The 21,146-nt window shown below is 44.3% G+C and overlaps 1 protein-coding gene across 5 annotated transcripts in view; it reads left to right on the top strand.

Moving 5' to 3' along the window:
• The window catches only part of PDZK1 (PDZ domain containing 1), a 108,882-nt gene that overhangs the window by 76,252 nt on the left and 11,484 nt on the right, over positions 1–21,146 (top strand). For 4 of the 5 annotated variants that reach the window (XM_068270743.1, XM_068270747.1, XM_068270745.1 and 1 more), the window contains exons 2-6: positions 4,637–4,848; positions 6,215–6,440; positions 10,193–10,329; positions 15,166–15,361; positions 18,046–18,242. In XM_068270743.1, coding sequence (XP_068126844.1) covers positions 4,637–4,848; positions 6,215–6,440; positions 10,193–10,329; positions 15,166–15,361; positions 18,046–18,242 — 968 coding nt within the window. Of the gene's footprint in view, positions 1–3,515; positions 3,535–4,636; positions 4,849–6,214; positions 6,441–10,192; positions 10,330–15,165; positions 15,362–18,045; positions 18,243–21,146 lie in introns of those variants that run through there. The other variant, XM_068270744.1, reaches the window with a different exon arrangement.

The raw sequence follows: 21,146 nt of genomic DNA, 5'->3' as shown, positions 1-21,146 counted from the left end.
TACTGAGCATGTGCAAGCAGTCTAACGCGGCTCTGCCGCTTACAAAGTTCTGCATGCAGTACGTTGACTTATGGCGCAGCGTTACTGTGTAACGCAACGTCCGCACTGTGAACAGCCCATTGATTTTTTCATTGCTGTGCGGTGGGCTGCGTTACAGGCTGCACTAACGTGCGCCTGTAACGTCCCACTGTGAAACCAGCCTTAGCAATACTACTGCAGATAAAACCCACACATTTTATTTGCCCATTTGCCCTGGCTATCACAACATTTTAAGAATTTTCCTAGTACAATGACCACAATATATCATTTGGAAATAAAGTGTGGCAAAAGGCACAATGGCATCTTGTAGCCATTTGGCATATGTGCAGTCTAAGCATGAAAGCTGCTGCATGTATAGATTCCAACAAAGATCTCCTCCACATTCCCAGAGCATTTAGGTATACTCTGAGCATTTAGGAATTTAGAAACTTTTTTTTTCTTGCGACAAGACGGTTAAGGGTCAAACAAAGCAGATATTTTGCTGCATAGTACTTCCAGATGGACTCAGATATATGATTGCTTTGCTCCCTGAGGCAGTCAATTAATAGAACTGATAATCTATCATTTTTTCCAAGCTGATAACTCCATTAGTTCTGCTATGTAGTATCCACTCTATTCATTAACCAGGTTTGGTTGAATTATGCCTGCAGCCACTTCTTGAAGAACTTTAGACTCTGCAGTGGAATGTGATAAGTTGTGACGTTCCCTAAAGACCAGATTCTTGAAATATCATAGCCTGAACACATGGGAGGGCCTGACAGACCTGTGCCTAAGATAGTGTTATCATTGCAGAGAGTCACGTCTGATTGAGAGATGCAGACTTCCAACTTTAAAGTGTACCTGAACTCTTGCACAGGACAGAAGGAAAACATAACAGAAATGCACCCTGTATGTATTTAAAGAGTTTGGCCTGTGTAATTCCCCCTCATTTGTGTCTAATCACTAGTTGTAATTTGATCCTCCCCTGTGTCACATGATTGCCTATGGCAGAGATGGCAGATAAGCCCATTTAAAAGTACAGGCTGTAAACAATGTCTGCCTCCATGAATCAGGAAGTAGAAACTGTACAGATTTATTGCAGGATTTGTATCAGCTGTAACAAAGAAATGTTTTTTGTTTAAAGGTTATTATGCTGTTGTGTATCTTTTAGAGCAGAGATGAGTTCTGAGTTCAGGCCCGCTTTAAGAACTTGAAGTGAGAAGGATATGGAGGATGACATACAGAATTTATTTAAGTTTAAACATTAGAAATTGCTGATAATCACCTGCCTCTAATACTTTTAGCCATAGATTCTGAACCAGCATGCAGGTTAGGTTAGATGTTTGACTGACATTTGACTGGATATGCCACATGCGTGCTTCAGGTGTGTGATTCAGCCACTTCTGATGCCGGAATGATCAGCCGGCTGCCAGACTAGTGTTGCTTAAAAGGAAATACTATATTTTTTGGACTATAAGACTCACTTATTCTCCCCCAAAGTGGGGGAAAAAAGTAACTGCGTCTTACAGTCCAAATGTAGGGAGTTCCTGACTTGTGAATGCTGCCAATACAAACCTCCAACCCGCCGCAATGTGGGGGGCTCCCTGTACTGTGCCCATGCAGAGGAGGACATGGGGACAAACGGAGAACACAGGGTGACATAAAAGTGCATAGAGGAGGATACAAGGGGGGACACAAAGGGGCATAGAGGAGGACACAAGGGAACACAAAGGGGGATAGAGGAGAACATGGGGGGACCCAAAGAGGCATAGAGGACACAGGGGGACACAAAAAGGCATAGATGAGGACACAAAGGGGCATAGAGGAGGACACAAGGGAACACAAAGGGGGATAGAGGAGAACATGGGGGGACCCAAAGAGGCATAGAGGACACAGGGGGACACAAAAAGGCATAGATGAGGACACAAAGGGGCATAGAGGAGGACACAAGGAGGACAAAGGCGGACACATGGGGGGCATAGGAGGACAGAGGGGAGGACACAAGGAGGACAGAGGCGGACACATGAGGGGCACAGGAGGACAGAGGTGGACACATGGGGGGCACAGGAGGACAGAGGGGAGGACACAAGGAGGACAGAGGCGGACACATGAGGGGCACAGGAGGACAGAGGGGAGGACACAAGGAGGACCGAGGTGGACACTTGGGGGGCACAGGAGGACAGAGGGGAGGACACAAGGAGGACAGAGGCGGACACATGGGGGGCACAGGAGGACAGAGGGGAGGACACAAGGAGGACAGAGGCGGACACATGGGGGGCACAGGAGGACACCAAAAGAACAGAGGATGTCACAGGGAGACACAAAGGGGCATAGAGGAGTACACAAGGAGGACAGAGGCATAATGGAGGACAAAAGGAAGATGGAAGCGGACACAGGGGGGACACAAGGGGGACAGAGGAGAACACAAGAAGACACAAGAGGTACAAGGGGGCATGAGGTACAAAGGGGGTATAATCCACAAGATGCCCCTTCACCATGGTTGCACCAGGGCTATGGAGCCAGTACAAAAATCATCCGACTCCTCACTCCAGGTATCCAAAATTGTTCAGACTCTGACTCCTTAGTCTAATTTTTACAAAGGCTATGGATTTGGTTAAAAAAAGGACGCAAAATTACAAATTGATTATACTAAATCGATTGAACGTCCACATTGTAATTAGGTATTGCTGTAATTGCGAAAATTTAAACGAAATGTGTAAGCGTAATTAGCAGGTTACAATCATCACTCCGTATAGAAATATGGCATATGTGGTATTAATTTGTCCGGATATAGCCAGAGAATATATTTTTATATATTTTACACCCGTGACACTTAGGAAGGGTGAAAAATGAAAAAAAAATGTGTTTTCTGCTTTTTTTACTATCTTTTTACTTCCTGTAAAATGCCAAATATAGGTCAATTATTGGGGGGGAAAATATTACCTAGAGAAAGCCTAGGTTGTCCCGACAAAGAATATATATATATATATATATATATATATATATATATATATATATATATCTGAGGTGATATATGATTGAGGTGCGTATCCATACTGTTTATGTACAGACCATATCTTTTGTCCTGCAAATCCAGAAGAGGTTCGACAATCAATACAGACCAAACCTAAAACAATTACAGCTTGATTATTTCATAAGCCACCTAAAGTGAACCTCCGGACTAAAAATCTACTCAGCAGCACTGAAAAGGCTTGGTGTTTCTTTAACAGTTTCAGAGCATCAGAACTTTGTTTTTCTTACCAAAGCATCATTTTTTGCTGTATTTTTATCTAAGCTCCACCTATCAAAGAAAACTGCCCGGGCTTTTTCCCCCTGATGCTGTGCAGAGCATGATGGGATTTCCTATGTTATTCACGTTGCTTAGCAACTGGGAGGGGTGATCAGCACACAGGACAGTTGAAACTGTGTATCATACTCCCTGTCACCTCATTACAACCAAAAAGATGGCTGCCCTCATGAAATCAAACACTAGCCTGTTCTTTTAAAACAGGATGGGTAAGATATTATATTACCTATCTATTTTAATTAACATAACTAATGTAACTTAATGACAGTATGTTTGTTTAGGCTGAAGTTCCTCTTTAAGCACCACAGGCTTACACCCCCTAGTGACCAGGCTATTTTTTTTACAATTAAGTGCTCTGCAGCTTTAACTTTGTGCTGTAGAGCCACACAACTTGGCACATACATGAATCCCCCCCCCCCACCCCTTTTCTGCCCACCAACAGAGCTTTATGTTGATGGCCTCTGATCGCTGCTGCAGGCAGTGTTTTTTTTTTATTAATTTGCTGTTGCTTTTTAATAAAACGGTGTATTTTTTTATTCCCCCCCCTCCCTCCCCCCACCAGCCAATCAGGGTGATCCCTTCACATAGGCAATAGCCTATGAGAGGGGATCGCGATCGGTGCCTCTCCGGGGGACAGCCAAGTGACACGGCTGTCCCCAGTACAGCGCTGCAGCAGATCGCAGCGATGTACAATGTAAATAGATGACAATTTCGACATCTAACAGTCACTGGCGGTGATCGCTGCTGGTAGACTGATGACGGAGCCTTTTGGTGTTAGGCGGTCCTGGGGCTGCCACCTTCCCGATGCCTATCGGCGTTAGGCGGTTGGAAGGTGTTAATAGCACCAACCGAATCACTGATGTGTCATTCAGAAGTGTTTATGCGAATTAGCAGTGCTTGTTTAGTTGTTGAAATTAACCCCCATCCCTTCCTGAATGCAACTAGCAGTTGTGTATAAGAATTCCATAGAGTCAGTTGTGCTACGAATAATTCTGTGGTGCCCCATCCTGCAGGTGTCACCCCAGGCATCTACCTGGGTTGCCCATGTGCAAAAACAGCCCTGTTGCCTGTAGCTTGTAGCCTGTAGCTGAGTAGTAATTGATAGTTGGGGAATGTGAAAAAACCTAAGGAAGTGACATTTATGAAGAGTGGCAGTACATGAAAAGTCTTGAAGATTAAAGAGACGTAATCAGAGTGGAAATGTAGAAAAACATATGTAAGAGGAAAAACATGTCAGGGCCCTGCTCTCTTTTCAGTTACTTTGAATAGAATGTCTGCATATTCACTTATTTTCGTTTTTCGCGGTTTCAGAAATGGCCTCTATCGCCACACCCCGTGAATGCACCGTAACTAAGGAGGATGGGAAGGGCTACGGGTTCTTCCTGCGCATCGAACAGGATGAAATCGGCCACCTCGTCCGCTCTGTGGAAAAGGGCAGCTCTGCAGACAAAGCTGGATTAAAAGATGGAGACCGAGTAATCAAGGTTAATGGAATATCTGTGGATGAAAAAGAGCACCCTGAGGTAACTTCAGCATTGACTGTCTCTCCAGCTTATATTTATAGGTGAATCATTTAATAGGCTGAATTGTAATTGACCTCTGACCTCCAGTGCATAGATTGGCTGCATTCTCAGTGATGTCACTGGTCTCTAGTGAATGGATAGGCTACATTCTCAGTGATGTCACTGGTCTCTAGTGAATGGATAGGCTGCATTCATAGTGATGTCACTGGTCTCGTGAATGGATAGGCTGCATTCATAGTGATGTCACTGGTCTCTAGTGAATGGAGAGGCTGCATTCTCAGTGATGTCACTGGTCTCTAGTGAATGGATAGGCTGCATTCTCCTTGATGTCACTGGTCTCTAATGAATGGATAGGCTCCATTCTCAGTGATGTCACTGGTCTCTAGTGAATGGATAGGCTGCATTCTCAGTGATGTCACTGGTCTTTAGTGAATGGATAGGCTGCATTCTCAGTGATGTCACTGGTCTCTAGTGAATGGATAGGCTGCATTCTCAGTGATGTCACTGGTCTTTAGTGAATGGATAGGCTGCATTCTCAGTGATGCCACTGGTCTCTAGTGAATGGATAGGCTGCATTCTCAGTGATGTCACTGGTCTTTAGTGAATGGATAGGCTGCATTCTCAGTGATGTCACTGGTCTCTAGTGAATGGATAGGCTGCATTCTCAGTGATGTCACTGGTCTTTAGTGAATGGATAGGCTGCATTCTCAGTGATGTCACTGGTCTCTAGTGAATGGATAGGCTGCATTCTCAGTGATGTCACTGGTCTCTAATGAATGGATAGGCTGCATTCTCAGTGATGCCACTGGTCTCTAGTGAATGGATAGGCTGCATTCTCAGTGATGCCACTGGTCTCTAGTGAATGGATAGGCTGCATTCTCAGTGATGCCACTGGTCTCTAGTGAATGGAGAGGCTGCATTCTCAGTGATGTCACTGGTCTCAAGTGAATGGAGAGGCTGCATTCTCAGTGATGTCACTGGTCTCTAGTGAATGGATAGGCTGCATTCTCAGTGATGTCACTGGTCTCTAGTGAATGGATAGGCTGCATTCTCAGTGATGCCACTGGTCTCTAGTGAATGGATAGGCTGCATTCTCAGTGATACCACTGGTCTCTAGTGAATGGATAGGCTGCATTCTCAGTGATGCCACTGGTCTCTAGTGAATGGAGAGGCTGCATTCTCAGTGATGTCACTGGTCTCAAGTGAATGGATAGGTTGCATTCTCAGTGATGTCACTCAGGGTCTCATTAGTCGAGTGGGCTTAGTGCCATGAGTAACTACACAACTTTGCTGTGGGGCCTCTGGAGATGCTTCTGAGGTTTGGTGAATTGCTTGTGTATAATTCATTCTGATTTATGTATAACAGGTGGTGGATCTCATTAAGGCAAGTGGAAATTCAGTCAAACTGGTGATTCTAGATGAAGTTTCTTATTTAAATTCCAAGAAAAATATTGTGGACTCGTCTGCCAACAAAGCACCTTCAGCTGGAACCAGTTCACCACAACCAACCGATCCCGAGTCCCACCAGCCCAGACTGTGTTATGTGGTTAAAGACAAAGGGACTTTTGGATTTTCTCTAAAGACCGTGAAAGGTGAGAGCCTGAATCCGACTTTTTGTGAGGCCAGCACACGGCCCATAGAGATCAGCAGAGAGAGTCCAGTCCACATAATGCAACTTTGAGGCATCAGAGGTCAGGGTTAGTTCTAGCTACAATGGGGCAAAAGTAGTTTGGGGGCCTACCTAACACCTCCTCGGATCCATCTGAAAATGGAGCCTGCGAATAATGGCGCAGGGTGTTGCCGCTAATCTGTTTGACGCTTATTGCTATTTAACGTTAAAGCCTTATCGTTTTTTAGCGGTAAAGCCTTATCGTTATTTAGTGTTAACACTCAGAACCCTCTCTGTACCTGTCCCTAACCCCTAAACCCCCCCTGGTGGTGCCTAACCCTAACCACCCACCTGGTGGTGCCTAACCCTAACTACCCCCCTGGTGGTGCCTAATGCTAACCATCCCCCTAGAGGTGCCTAACCCTAAGCACCCCCTGGTAGTGCCTAACCCTAACCAGCCCCCTAGAGGTGCCTAACCCTAAGCACCCCCCTGGTGGTGCCTAACCCTAAGCACCCCCCTGGTGGTGCCTAACCCTAAGCACCCCCCTGGAGGTGCCTAACCCTAAGCACCACCTGGTGGTGCCTAACCATAAGCACCCCCCTGGAGGTGCCTAACCCTAAGCACCCCCTAGTGGTGCCTAACCCTAACCACCCCCCTGGTGGCGTCTAACCCTAACCCCCCTTGGTGGTGCCTAACTCTAAGACCTCCCTGGTGGGGCCTAACCCTAAGACCTCCCTGGTGGTGCCTAACCCTAAATCTCCCCTGGTGGTGCCTAACCCTAACCTTGACAGTGTTACATTAACCTGCTGGGCATTTCAATTCAAAGGGTTTTTTTCGCCCGATTTTTTTTTCTTATCATGTAGCTAGCCTAGCGCTAGCTACATGATTCTCCCCTTCCTCCTCTCTCCCTCCCACCCTTCTGATCGCCGCCGGCGATCACGCCCATAAGGAAATCCCGTTCTGAACGGGATTTCCTTTAGGGCTTCCCCCGTCACCATGGCGACGACCGGAGTGACGTCATCAACGTCGTGACGTCACTGGGACTCCCGATCCACCCCAAAGTGCAGCCTGGCGGCGATTGGCCAGGCTGCGTACGGGGTCTGCGGGGGGGCCCTCTTTCGCGTCGGGTAGCGGTGGATCAGTGGCGAGCGGCGCCGATCGGGGCAAACACGCAGCTAGCAAAGTGCTAGCTGCGTGTTTGAAAAAAAAAATATCAAAATCGTCCCAGCGGGGCCTGAGCGGTGCCCTCTAGCGTCTCTGGACGAGCTCGTCCAGAACGCTAGGAAGGTTAAATCCATTCATCGTTTTGCAGTTAAATAACATCTGCAGTTTGGCTTATGTAGGGCGCTATTGATAAATAACGTTACTGTGCGCAATAACGTCTGCTGTTTGGCATATGAACGGCGCTATTGATAAATAACGTTAGTGTGTGCCGTTTTTCTTCTATTTTCCCTGTGTGCCATTATTATGCAGTACTAACGATAAATAGCGATAAGAGTATCTTTTTAATGCGGCGCCATTTTTATGCATAGGCGCTGTGCGCCATTATTCCCTGATCCGCACCTCTCCACCAAATTTATCCCCCAGGGCCCCTGAGCTGGCTGCTAGGCCCCATCCAGCAGCACAGTAATGCTGGCAATCAATGTTGACTAATACTTTTTCTTCTTTAGACAAGACAAAGAACATTTATATCGCGCTCTTCTCCTGGCGGACTCAAAGCGCCAAAGCTGCAGCCACTAGGATGCGCTCTATAGGCAGTACCAGAATTAGGAAGTCTTGCCCATGGTCTCCTACTGAATCCGTGCTGGCTTACTGAACAGGAAGAGCCAAGATTCAAACCCAGGTCTCCTGGGTCAGAGGCAGAGCCTGTAACCATTACACCATCCAGCCACTGCTTTACTGTAAATGTGTCCATTCTTAAGGTCCATTCATAGGTTACGGATGAACCGACATTATAGGTTTACCCAACAAGACTATAGAAAAAGCCATCGTAACTGCATGTAAAATGCATATTATCAGAAGAAAGTGTTAGCAGACAAGTGTCCCTCACCTGGACCACATGTTCTCCAGCAAAGGTCTATCCTTTATCCTCGAAGAGGACCTGTAGTAAAAATAACATAATGAATACAATTGTTTATTTATTACAATATTCATTTACAGATTATTCAGTCAGTGTTTGCCCATTGTAAAATATTTCCTCTCCATGATTTACATTCTGAAATGTATCACTGGTGGTGACATCTTTAGTTGTGCCAGGTGATCTGTACAGAATGTTCATTAACGAGAGTTCTATGCACAGAGGGAGATGTTACTTGCTTGGCAGTGTGAAAAAGCCATTATTTCCCACAATGCAACAAGGTTCACAGACAGCAAACTGTCAGGGCCTTGGCCATGACATCACACTGTGGGAGGGGTTTCACCACAATATCAACCATTCAGACCCCCCTGATGATCTATTTGAGAAAAGGTAAAGATTTCTCATGGGAAAGGGGGTATCAGCTGCTGATTGGGATGAAGTTCAATCCTGGTAAAGTTCCTCTTTAATACAGCAGCAGCAGTATCATGACTGTGGCTGTGGGTGCAGAAATCGCACACAAAGAAATTACTGTAGTGTGATCATGTAAATTCCACATCCCATCTCTATGTTGTACAGTGCCTGCTGTCCCAGTCAGGGCCGATGTTGTGTCTGATTACGCTGCCTATTGATTTGCGCTGCTCCGCATGCGCAGTAGGAGACTGTGCGGCCACATTTCCTATCGAATGATGCTGCTGGTGGTAAAATACTAGATATCTCCACTCCTCACATTTTCAGGGTATGCCAAATTGCATTCCCCAGACCCGCTGGTTCCAGAGATCGGTTTCTGTAATCTATCTCCTGAACCAGCGGGTCTCGGGGGCTGCAATTTAATATAGAGGTAGTTCGGGGGGTCCCCTACCTACCCTGAAAATTTGGGGAGTGTAAGAGGTGTGGAAGTGAAGATATTTAGTATTTTACCTCCAGCAGCATCGTTAACTTCACACTGAGCATGCGTGCTACGCAGTGTGGAAGGAAGCTTCCGGGCAGCGCAATCATACATTACACCGGATTTGGACTCTTTACCGCCCTAAGCCACTGTCACAAGCCGCCCCCCTTTTGTATAAGTAGCGAGCTGACCCCTCCCCTTCTCTCCAGTGTAGGTAGCCAGATTACTCCCTTAATCCCTCCTTTTTCCATCCCCTCCAGTATAGGAAGCCAGCTCGACGCCACACCGCAGCAGCCATCAGTATCATTCACATCTCCGTTCATCTCCAGCACAGAAGCTTCCTCTTCTTTTCTGTCTCCAATTCTGCCCAATTTACATTTCCACTCTTGCCCAAGTCCATAGCACTGGCCACAATGCAAATGTGCACAGAGAGCAAGGTGGCGGCGTTGCACAGGCCGCTGGCAGCAGAACACCGCAGTTCAGGTGCTTGCCTGATCTCCCTGCATTGCAGCATTTGCAAGCTTGCACCAGTTTAGCCTGCTGCTTTGGTGCCCTTGGCCATGGCCTAGGTGGCCTTGCCCTAAATCCGGCCCTGGTCCCAGTGATGAACAGCATGGAGGAGACTCTGTTGCAAGAGTGAGGCTTATCCTTCAGGGAGACAAAAAGATCGGTGAACCTGGGTTACATGCTCACCAATTCTTTACAATGTTTCTACTATTGTAACTGTTCAATATTTAACACTGCTTTGTTTGACTATATTTTTGCTATAAGGTGTCAGTGGAGTCTACTTGGACAACCTGGCTCCTGGTGGAGCAGCTTCTAAAGCTGGAGTCCAGTCTGGGGACCAAATCATGGAAGTGAACGGGAAGAACGTCATGCTTGAATCCTATGACAAAGTTGTGTCATTGGTGAGTTGCAGAAATTACTTTCCCTGCAATAAAGTTATAGGAGAAATTCATGCTCTGAAAGACAACACTCCAGAGTTTTCTCACAAGAGATAATTTTGCATCTTATTCATAAAATACTTTTTAAAGAGACACTGAAGCGAAAAAAAAATATATGATATGGTGAATTGGTTGTGTACTATGAATAATTACTAGAAGATTAGCAGTAAAGAAAATATTCTCATATTTATATTTTCAGGTATATAGTGTTTTTTCTAACATTGCATCATTCTATAATATGTGCAGATTACACAACACTCAGCATTCAAAATGAGTCTTTCAGAGCAGTCTGTGAAGTAATGACCTCTCCTCTAGCAGAGAAAAAAGACATTTGTTTACTTACAGTTGAGATAATAAAAGTCAGATAACAGCCCTCTCCACAACTTTGAAAGTCGGAGAGCTCAATGGCTTGTTTGCATAGAGATAACAACTGGAGTTTCTTAACTCTTCCTGTACTGGAAACAATTAGACTGATGTATCTGATCTTAATGTTTTATTTCTTAGCTGTACTACACATACAAATCACAATATCATAATTTTTTTTCCGCTTCAGTGTCTCTTTAAGAGCTCAGCAAGCAAGAAAATACTCAATATAAAATAAGTACTACTTTGTAATCTAGCAGAAATAGAAGGAATCCACTTGCCGGTCAATTTGCTAAAACGTTAAATCTTTATCAAAATGCAGACAATCAACAAATGATAACACATAAAATGTTATGTGCTGGAAAATAGATTTTAAAGGGAATCTGAAGTGAAAATAAACTTATGATATAACAACTTGTATAAGTAGTACAGCTAATAAATAAAACATTATTATCACAGATATGAATCGCATATTGTTTCCAGTACAGGGAGAGTTAAGAAACTTCACTGTTATCTATGCAAAAGAGCTTCTCTGAGCTCTCTGACTAATTTAGTCAGAGAGCAGTGCTATTTTCTGACGCACTTATACATAAAAAAAAGAAAGAAAGACAACTTCAGATAAGATTTTACTGCAGAGAAGTTCTAAGGGTCATTAGCTCTGCTCTGTTTCATAATTTAAAATGCAGAGTGTAGTTTGTAAACTTCAAATATGACAGAATAATGCAACATTATTAAAAAAAAAAAAAAAAAAAAAAAAAACTGTATCACTGAAAATAAAAATATGAGACTCTTTTCTTTGCTACTAATGCTCTATTAATTATCCGTACTACACGTGGTTCATTATATCATACGTTTTTTCACTTCAGTGTCACTTTAACTGATGCGGGAATAGTTTGGTAAATTACCAAAAGCTGCATTACAACTCACAAAGGTTTTTTTTACCGCATGTGGTGCTTAGGAAATGATGCTGTATGTAATTTGGTGTTTGATAAATGATTGCAGTGCAGGATAATAGAATCCAGATGCGATACAGAGAGCATTTCTTTTATTGTACTGACAAGTAAACTGCAAGTCCAGGCTGCATAAAATTAACATAAAGTTTGTATCAGCTCAATTTGCTTTTAAATTACAAAGGTGCCTGAGTACCCTCTGGCATGGGTGTAACAATCACCCCTGCGACCCCTGCCATCGCAGGGGGGCCAAGAGGCTTTGGGGCCCCTCCTCCTCTCCCCAACCACAAGTGCTGCCAATTAGCAAAAAAAAAAAACCTCCCCTCAAAAACTCACAAAAAAACGTCCCCATCACCTCCTCTCGCCATGCAGAGTAACAGGAGCATGTGTAATTTTTTTCATGCTTCCACACGTTGCTTCACAGCAGAACACGCTCTACTGTCATTCGCTGGCTCCCGATCACGTGACCAACATGGGGTTCGGGGCCAAGGAGGCCCATGCTATCATTTTGCAAGGGGGGCCCTACTAGGTCTTGTTATGCCTCTGCCCTCTGGTGTTGGTGGCACAATACTGCATTCTTCTGTATCAGTGAAATTAGCCTAGACTAATTGGTGACATAAGTTTTTTGAATCAACTCCATAGTTTGATTTAAAGTCACTACTGAGAAAAATTATACATTTTGCTAAATTTGGTTGAAGTATTTCCAAAATAGGAATTTGTACAAACACTGGCCTTTTTACAGAAGCGCCTATTCTTAACTCCTTTGACTTCCATAAGTTTTTCCCCAAAAAATCTCATCTTTGCATAAGTGCAACTATTTTTGTGAACATTTTCCACAAAAACCTGCAAATTGTGATGAAAATTTTGGCAAAGTGAAGCCATATTAGCTCTTTGGTATGGGTCGCAAATCATTACTCTTTTGCAGAGATTGCATGACAATTTATTTCAAGTTGTATGCAGTTTGGAATTGGGCTAATCAAATACACTTACTGCAATTTTAACCCTCCTGGCGGTCTAATAAATTCCGCCAGGAGGCAGCGCAGCAGTTTTGTTTTTTTTTAAATCGTGTAGCGAGCCCAGGGCTCGCTACATGATAGCCGCTGCTCAGCGGCATTCCCCCACCCGCTTCGATCGCCTTTGGCGATCTCCGATCAGGATTTCCTGGAGGGCTTCCCCCGTCGCCATGACGATGGGGGCGGGTTGACGTCAGCGACGTTGTGACGTCATTGGGAGTCCCGGTCCACCCCTCAGCGCTGCCTGGCACTGATTGGCCAGGCAGCGCACGGGGTCTGGGGGGGGGGGGCGGCGCGACGGATAGCGGCGATCGAGCGTGGGGCGGCGGCGATCGGTGTGCTGACGCAGCTAGCAAAGTGCTAGCTGCGTGCAGCAAAAAAAATTAAGCAAATCGGCCCAGCAGGGCCTGAGAAAACCTCCTGCGCGGCTTACCCCGAACTACGTTCACGGTTACCGCCAGGAAGGTTAATGGGTTCAATTCCAGGCTGCACATAGTTTGTATTCAATTTCCATGCAAGCCAGAATTATTAGCTTCTCATTGACCATCTATACACATAGCTCTTATTCATATTTGTCATATCCATAAACGTTATTCCATTTCGCAATGTGAGGGAGGGGTTGGGAGAGACCTGGGCCCATATGCAATTAGCTTTTTTCCCCTGAGTTATCTCCTAGGAGATAATTTTCATATTCTCTTTAAAATAACTTTTAAGCATTTAATAATTGAAAAAGTAACTAAAAGTAGGTGAAAGAGTACTAACAAAATTATCCTGAGTATTTTTTTTTGCTTGCTGGGCACTGATGTTTTACTCCCAGTGTGGCTGAGCACTGCCCCCTTTTCTGCCCCCCGGCCCTACTGTAGGCAATAATACTGCCATCACACCATTTCATGGCTGCAGTCATTTTTTGCAGACAGAGATCTCCCATTGCAGGGACATTTGTCACTACCTCCACTTCTTACCAATCTATTTGCAAAGGTTTTAGCCTCGTACAAACAGCAGTTGAAAAGGTTGCGGTCAAAGACGGGCGCAATTGATATTTATCGATATATGTGGGCATAATTGTTATTTTTTCGTAATATAAAAAGCCGTTACACTATTTAGCGGGTGACTGCAATTGAATTGAAATGTATTATATTTTTGGTAACAGGGATCAGGGGGTGTTAAGGTTAGGCACCACTTAAATGGTCTTATGGTGAGGCACCACCAAGGGGGTCTTAGGGTTAGGCACCACCAGAGGGGTTTTAGAGTTAGGCACCACCAAGGGGGTCATAGGGTTAGACACCACCAGGGGAAGGTTCTGTATGAGAGTAGGGAGAGGTTAGGTATAGTTAGGTTCAACATGATCGGTAAATTTACCGATAATGTAATGCTGCAAATAAATCGTTATTTACCGTTTTTGTTATCGATTTTGTTATTTAACATGTCACTTAAAAATTGTTAATTATCGATATTGCTAGAAATATTGATATTTAACGTTGCACCTAAATCAGCTCACAACTTTCTCAAATGTAAGCGCTGACAATGAATCCAATGTGTATTCAGAAGCCACTAACCCTCCTTGGCCATCTGCTTGCTGGATCAACTCGGCCAAGCACTAGCTGAGGGCATAGTTACATAGTTACATAGTTATTTTGGTTGAAAATAGACATACAACCATTGAGTTCAACCAGTATAAAGTACAACACCAGCCTGCTCCCTCACATATCCCTGTTGATCCAGAGGAAGGCGAAAAAACCCTTACAAGGCATGGTCCAAATAGCCCCAAAAGGAAAAAAGTCCTTCCCGACTCCAGATGGCAATCAGATAAAATCCCTGGATCAACATCATTAGGCATTACCTAGTACGGTAATTGTAGCCATGGATGTCTTTCAACGCAAGGAAAGCATCTAAGCCCCCTTTAAATGCAGGTATAGAGTTTGCCATAACAACTTCCTGTGGCAATGCATTCCACATCTTAATCACTCTTACTGTAAAGAACCCTTTCCTAAATAAATGGCTAAAACGGTTTTCCTCCATGCGCAGATTATGTCCTCTAGTCCTTTGAAAAGGCCTAGGGACAAAAAGCTCATCCGCCAAGCTATTATATTGCCCTCTGATGTATTTATACATGTTAATTAGATCTCCTCTAAGGCGTCTTTTATCTAGACTAAATAAACCCAGTTTATCTAACCTCTCTTGGTAAGTGAGACCTTCCATCCCACGTATCAATTTTGTTGCTCGTCTCTGCACCTGCTCTAAAACTGCATTGTTCTCTCCACTCACCCTTCCTGGCACATGATGTCACTCCCATGCCGCTCCGTAGCTCCCCCTCCCCCCCACACACACACGCATAGCAACTGACAGCTAGCCCTGTGTACAGCGTCAGCCCTGCAATGTTGCCCGAAGGATTGGGTACTAACGTTTTGATTGAATAGTCAACCTTTCTACCTACGCCTATGTAAGTTCTTGGTTTGGTTCTCCCTTACTCCCAGGTGAAAGAATCGGGGAACTCTATAATGTTTCTTCTAGCAGATAAGGACACAGTGGAGCACTTCCAGAAGACCAAACAGAGAATCACGGCTGATAAGGCGACCACAGTGCTTCTGCAACACCTGCCTTGGATTGTGGAGTTGACCAAGGGCTCCGATGGGTATGGCTTCTATCTGAGGCAAGAAAAGACCCGCAGAGGTAATAATAATAATTTGTCATTATTCTCAGCAAGAATCCTAATATCCTTGCAGCAAAGTCATATTAATACTTTTTCCACCCTTAGGTCAACTTTCTGGAGACTGCTCTTCTATGTGCTGCAGTCTTCCTCTCATTTCATGTGTAGAATACATGTACAGTCCCTCTCTTTCATGTGTAGCTTCCTTTGGTAGAAGCTCCCATATTCTATATATTGCTCCCCATTTGCAGCCTCCTTTTTCTGTTTACAGCCTCCTGTTCTATATGCAATTATCCCTCTTCCATCTGCGGCCACACCCTTTGGCAGGAGCTTGGGCCCAGGCCATGTGGTCTTTCCAGAAATCCGGCTATCAGAAAATATGGAAAAGAGGGGAGGGGGTAACACAAATGAGAAGCCCAATCTGGTGTAATACATAATGTTAAAATGAATGCAAAAAAGCCCAGCTCCTGTGGTTCAGGATGACCACTCTATTTGATTTCTCGCAGCTAGAGCACAGTAGGTACCTCCTCATGTGTACAAAGATGTAGGACGAGTATGAAGGAGGGAGGAGATCAGTTACCAGGGCTGTGGAGTTGGTACAAAAATCATCCAACTCCACCATTTACTAAACCTAGGACACCGACTCCAACTCTTTAGTCAAATTCTTACCAGGGCTGTGCAGTTGGTACAAAAATCATGCCACTCCAACTCCTTTATTGAAACCACCGGCTCCAACTCCAGGTACCAAAAATTGCTCCAACTCCTCAACTCTGACTCCGACTCTACAGCCCTGGGAAATACCACTACAAAGAAATTTAAGAGGCGCCTAGTAAGATGACATTATTAAAATGCACAGAATTGAAAGGAAGTCTATTTACCTCTGAAAAGACACCACTAATATTGTTTTGTAGGGTCAATATATACTTAATCAGGTGAAAAGAACTTAGGTTTAAGAAACTTTAAAGGTGAAACTACTCTATGAAATAGACTCATTACACGCAAAGCGAGATATTTCAAGTTTTTATTTGTTATAATTTTGATGATTATGGCTTACAAGTTATGAAATCCCCAAAATCAAAATATCAGACCATTCGAATATTGTGAAAAGGTTCAATATTCTAGGCTCAGAGTGTCAGACGCTAATTAGCAAATTCATCCCAAACACCTGCAAAGGGTTCTTATCTCATATATCAGTTTCACCTTTAAGTTGGATTACTAAAATAAATGGACTTTTGCACAATATTGTAATTGTACGAGTTTCATCCGTAGTAATCATAATAATATTAATACATAATGAAGGATGCACATCCAACCATAAAAGTACAAACTATGACAGATACAGTAAGAGGAACCTGCTTAGTCTGCATTCTGTAGTTTGTGGGCGAAAACACAAACATAGTAAAAACATACAAACTGCTTACAGATAGTTATCTGTATTCAGAGGTTGGCGCTCACAGTGTTTAGGACACAATATTCCTTGCTTTTAGCAGGATAACCAATTCACAGTGCTATAGATAACAATATACTTGCAGCAACATAGCGTGTTCTGATGAGTCACGTATGACGAAACATGTAAGGCGGGGCCAGGACGCGGAAGAGACTACGGACGCACGAGGGTGACGGCGTGTACTTAGAGCAGAGGGAGGACGCGAGTGACCGAGCGCGCGGCGGTCAGCATCCCATCAGCTTCTGGTGACACTTATGCCAGCCGGCCACCAAACAGGGGAGAGCCCGTGGGAAACTCTATGCGAGCTTTTATCTTGAAGATTGTGAGTGTACACATTTTTTTATACATTTTAATAAAAGTGACAGTATTACACTATATAAGCCTTTTTATTGAGGTTGGATTGGCAAAGAAGATATCTTCTAAGAGGAGAGGATCTGGAATATAGCGAGAGTGGTGGGGGACGACCCGATAACGGTCCCAAGGTGCCCATAGACCTAACAGAGGGTCTTACCACACGGTGAGTGTCTCTCACTAGGGTGTGGTGGAGGCTATCCTATCCAGTGGTGTTATTGAAGAATTGTGTATAGGAACTTCTGTGAAACTCTAAAGGGAAATTAATATAGGAGTGTGGAATTCGCTTTGGACTCTGTGGGCTAATCTCATGGGAGAAGAAGTGAAGGATTATAACTTGATTGTGAACTAAGGAACTATCATCTGCTAGTCATATTGGGTGTGAACTAAGGATCTATCAACTGCAAATCATATTGTATTATAACATTATTGTAATTTAACATTGTTGTGGATTAGGAACACGCTATATTGCTGCAAGTATATTGTTATCTATAGCACTGTGAATTGGTTATCCTGCTAAAAGCAAGGAATATTGTGTCCTAAACACTGTGAGCGCCAACCTCTGAATACAGATAATTGACATAATAAACAGAGGAGGCGAACTAGTGGGGAGCAAATTAACCATCTCAGCCAGCGCGTAGTGTGTAAACTGGTATGCTTAGAGATAGTGTTCTGGGTGGGACGTGGATATGAAAATCTGGTGCAGAAGCCTGCAGCATCTACTGTCCCTTGGTGGTGTCCACAGTCTAAAGTCCCATCCTAGTTTAAGGTCAGTTTGGAGAAGCCAATTCACAAGTAGTGTTTTTGAATGTTGTGGGAAACCCTGACAAACTCTATAAAGATGGTGGCAAAGGGGACTTAATAAAAAATAAGAATGTTTTACACTTGATTTTATCTGCTGCTTCACAGGTCACTTCATTGTGGAAATTGAGCCCCAAGGTCCAGCCGACAAGGCCAAGCTGAAGGAGTTTGACCGCATCGTGGCCGTCAATGGACAAAGTGTGGAACAGATGACACATGAGCAGGTGGTGGAGGCCATTCGGAAGGGGGGAAATAAGACCACACTGCTGATATCTAACGATACAGTAGATGAGCTATTCGCCAAGGTGAGAGGATGCTAAACCATTGCAATGATACTGAGCGTTCTGGTTCTTCATTATCCTTTGGCTCAAGTGGTTTCTGGGTCACATGCATGGGACAAACATGCAACCGACCATGCCAGCACAGCTGATGTGCACACATGTTCCATGTCAGTGACTCAGAGAGATTAAAAGAAAGAAGATCAGAATAGCAGACAGGAAATTTGCATTTTCAAAATGGAGTCAACAACGGCATTCTATATTCCTTTTACTTCAAGTGTCATTTAAAGGGAACCTAAACTGAGAAGGATATGGATTTTTCTTTTTAAAATAATACCAGTTACCTGACTCTCCTGCTGATCCTGTGTCTCTAATACTTTTAGCCACAGCCCCTCAACGAGCATGCAGATCAGGTGCTCTGACTGAAGTTAGACTGGATTAACTGCATGCTTGTTTCAGATGTGTGATTCAGCCACTATTGCAGCCAGAGCCGGATTAGGGCCAAATGGGGCCCTAAACAAAGTAGACAATTTGGGCCACCCTCGGACAAAGTAAAGTGACTAGTGCATTAAAAAAGTACCAGCGAAAGCTACTGAGAATCATCTATAAAAAAATCCCTGTGTCCCTGCGTCCTCTCCTGTCCCTGTGCGTTTGCACTAATGCGCATGTGTGGCACGCGGGCGGACGGATGCAGGGGGAGCGCAGCATGGGCAAGATGGTGGTGAGGGGGGTTGCGACTGAGCCCTAGCGCCCATTATAAACAGGCAGGCTTATGCCTAGTAAAGAATAAACTAACTAGTGAACAGATGTAGAAAAGTGCTGACAAAAAAGTGACAGGATCATGGAGAAAAGACCTGGGATAAAGTGACTAATGCTCTACAACAATGAATTTATAAAGATTATACAGTAAGGGCCCTTTCACACTAAGACGTTGCGTTTCATGCGACGTTAACGTCGCATAACGTGCCCCTAACGCAACGCATGCTAGTATTGAAGTTGGACGTTACATTGAACTGCGTTATGAGTCTCTTGATGCGTCCTTTTTGACGCATACTATCGAACGAAAACAACGCATGCAGCAAATTAAAAAAAAACAAAAACACAGTACTGAGCATGTGCAAACATCCGAACGCAGCCAGCATGTTGCACTTTCATTGAACGTGCAGCGTTATACTCCAACGCAATGTGGGCACTGTGAACAGCCCATTGATTTTTCATTGCTGTGAGTTAGGCTGCGTTACTGGCTGCTCTAACGTGCGCCTGTAACGTCCCACTGTGAAAGCAGCCTAAAATCAGCAATGAATGTGATCCACACATCAAATAATCCTCAATTGTGATCTAGCCATATCAAATGCCCCCAGTTGTTAATCCACTTCATGTCACATGACCTCAACTACAGTATCTATCCTCATATTAAACAACTTCAATACATCAAATTCATATAAATCAGTTGGATGTTACATTCATATGAAGCAGCAACACATCAAGAAGTGGATGCATATGAGGGAATGAAGCAGTGTTTGCACTTGTCAGAGTGGGCTGCAGAAAATGAGGCTGCCTCTTCGGTCTGTACCATAGTGTTGTCCGGATCATGAACGATTCGGATCTTTGATCCGAATCTATTTTATGAGTCGATCATCCGAATCATCAAAATGAGTGATTCGGATCGCAAAATGGGGCGGGGCCAGGAGCGACACGCCCCCTCTCAGCGGGCAGCGGGGTTCGGGAAGCAGAGCAGGGATGAATAGCTGAGTTGGAGAGGAGCCAGCCTTGAAGGGAGACAGGTAGATGAGAGAGAGGGGACATGGGTGCCACTGCCAGATATGTGTAGAGCACACATACTGGCTATAACATTCTGCCCATTATAGGCTGTCTGTTCCGTAGTGCTGCACAGTGAACACATGGGAAGCTTTTGGCTCAGCATAGCTCAGTAACTTTGCAGACAGTGTGATTGAAAGGCAATATAATCCTCCTGCACTCGGCACTAAACAGCTGCACATATCTTCTGGGAATGCTTTCTTTCACTGTGCGACCTTTTCTTTCAAAGTGTACAGATGAACATATATGATATAGGTGAAATATATGTAAAGCATATGACTTCAGCATGTGGGTATTACGTGCAAACATTTCTGCTCTCTGCTCGTCCCTCCTCCCTTCTCTGTCCACTCCCTGCCCTCTGTCCATCTTCTCCCCTTCTCTGTGTGTCCACTCCCTCCCCTTCTCCTGTCCACAGACCTGTCCTGCTGTTCATTTCACCCCGAATGCTTCCGGTAGTAAAATGATCCGAGATTCGAATCAAAGATCCGGATCTCTTCAATGATCCGATTCGAATCATCCGGATCATTGAAAAGATCCGAACTTCCCATCTCTACTGTACCAGTGCACTGGGGGAGGGTAAGAACAGATAGGGCAGCTCAGGGCAGGAGAGGAGACACAGGCTCCAGATTCTACAGATTCTCCTGTCACTCGCTGCTGATTTGCTCTGCTTCAGGTGAAAAGTGCAGAGCTCTGGGGGGGCACTAAACACCACTAAACAAAGATTGCTGCAGAGAGGACTAACATTTATGTCCTGGAGGTGTCAACTAACAAAAACAATGATTTGCTCACCTGATGTTATCACTAAAGCTTTTTGCGGTTATTTGCGTTAAGTGCGGCGTTTCGTCTATCAGTGTGAACCAGGCATAACCCTAAAGGTGGCCACACACGATACAATAAGATGATCCGATTTTACAGTAATTCGATAAAAACGATCGTATCTTTCGAAAAAATCCAAAGCTTTTTTTTCATTCGACTGAAAAATCTGATCGGATTTCACGTTTTTTTCGATTTAAATCGATCCAGAATGCCAGATATTTCTGTTCAATTTCTCTAAAGATTGTATGGTGTGTGTTAGATTGCCAGTTTATTAATATACACACCCTAGCAATTTTC

This window comes from Hyperolius riggenbachi, chromosome 2 (assembly GCF_040937935.1).
Source record: "Hyperolius riggenbachi isolate aHypRig1 chromosome 2, aHypRig1.pri, whole genome shotgun sequence".
Classification (NCBI taxonomy): Eukaryota; Metazoa; Chordata; class Amphibia; order Anura; family Hyperoliidae; genus Hyperolius; species Hyperolius riggenbachi.
Note: the sequence above shows the minus strand (reverse complement) of the source record. Positions and strands in the feature narration are given on the sequence as shown.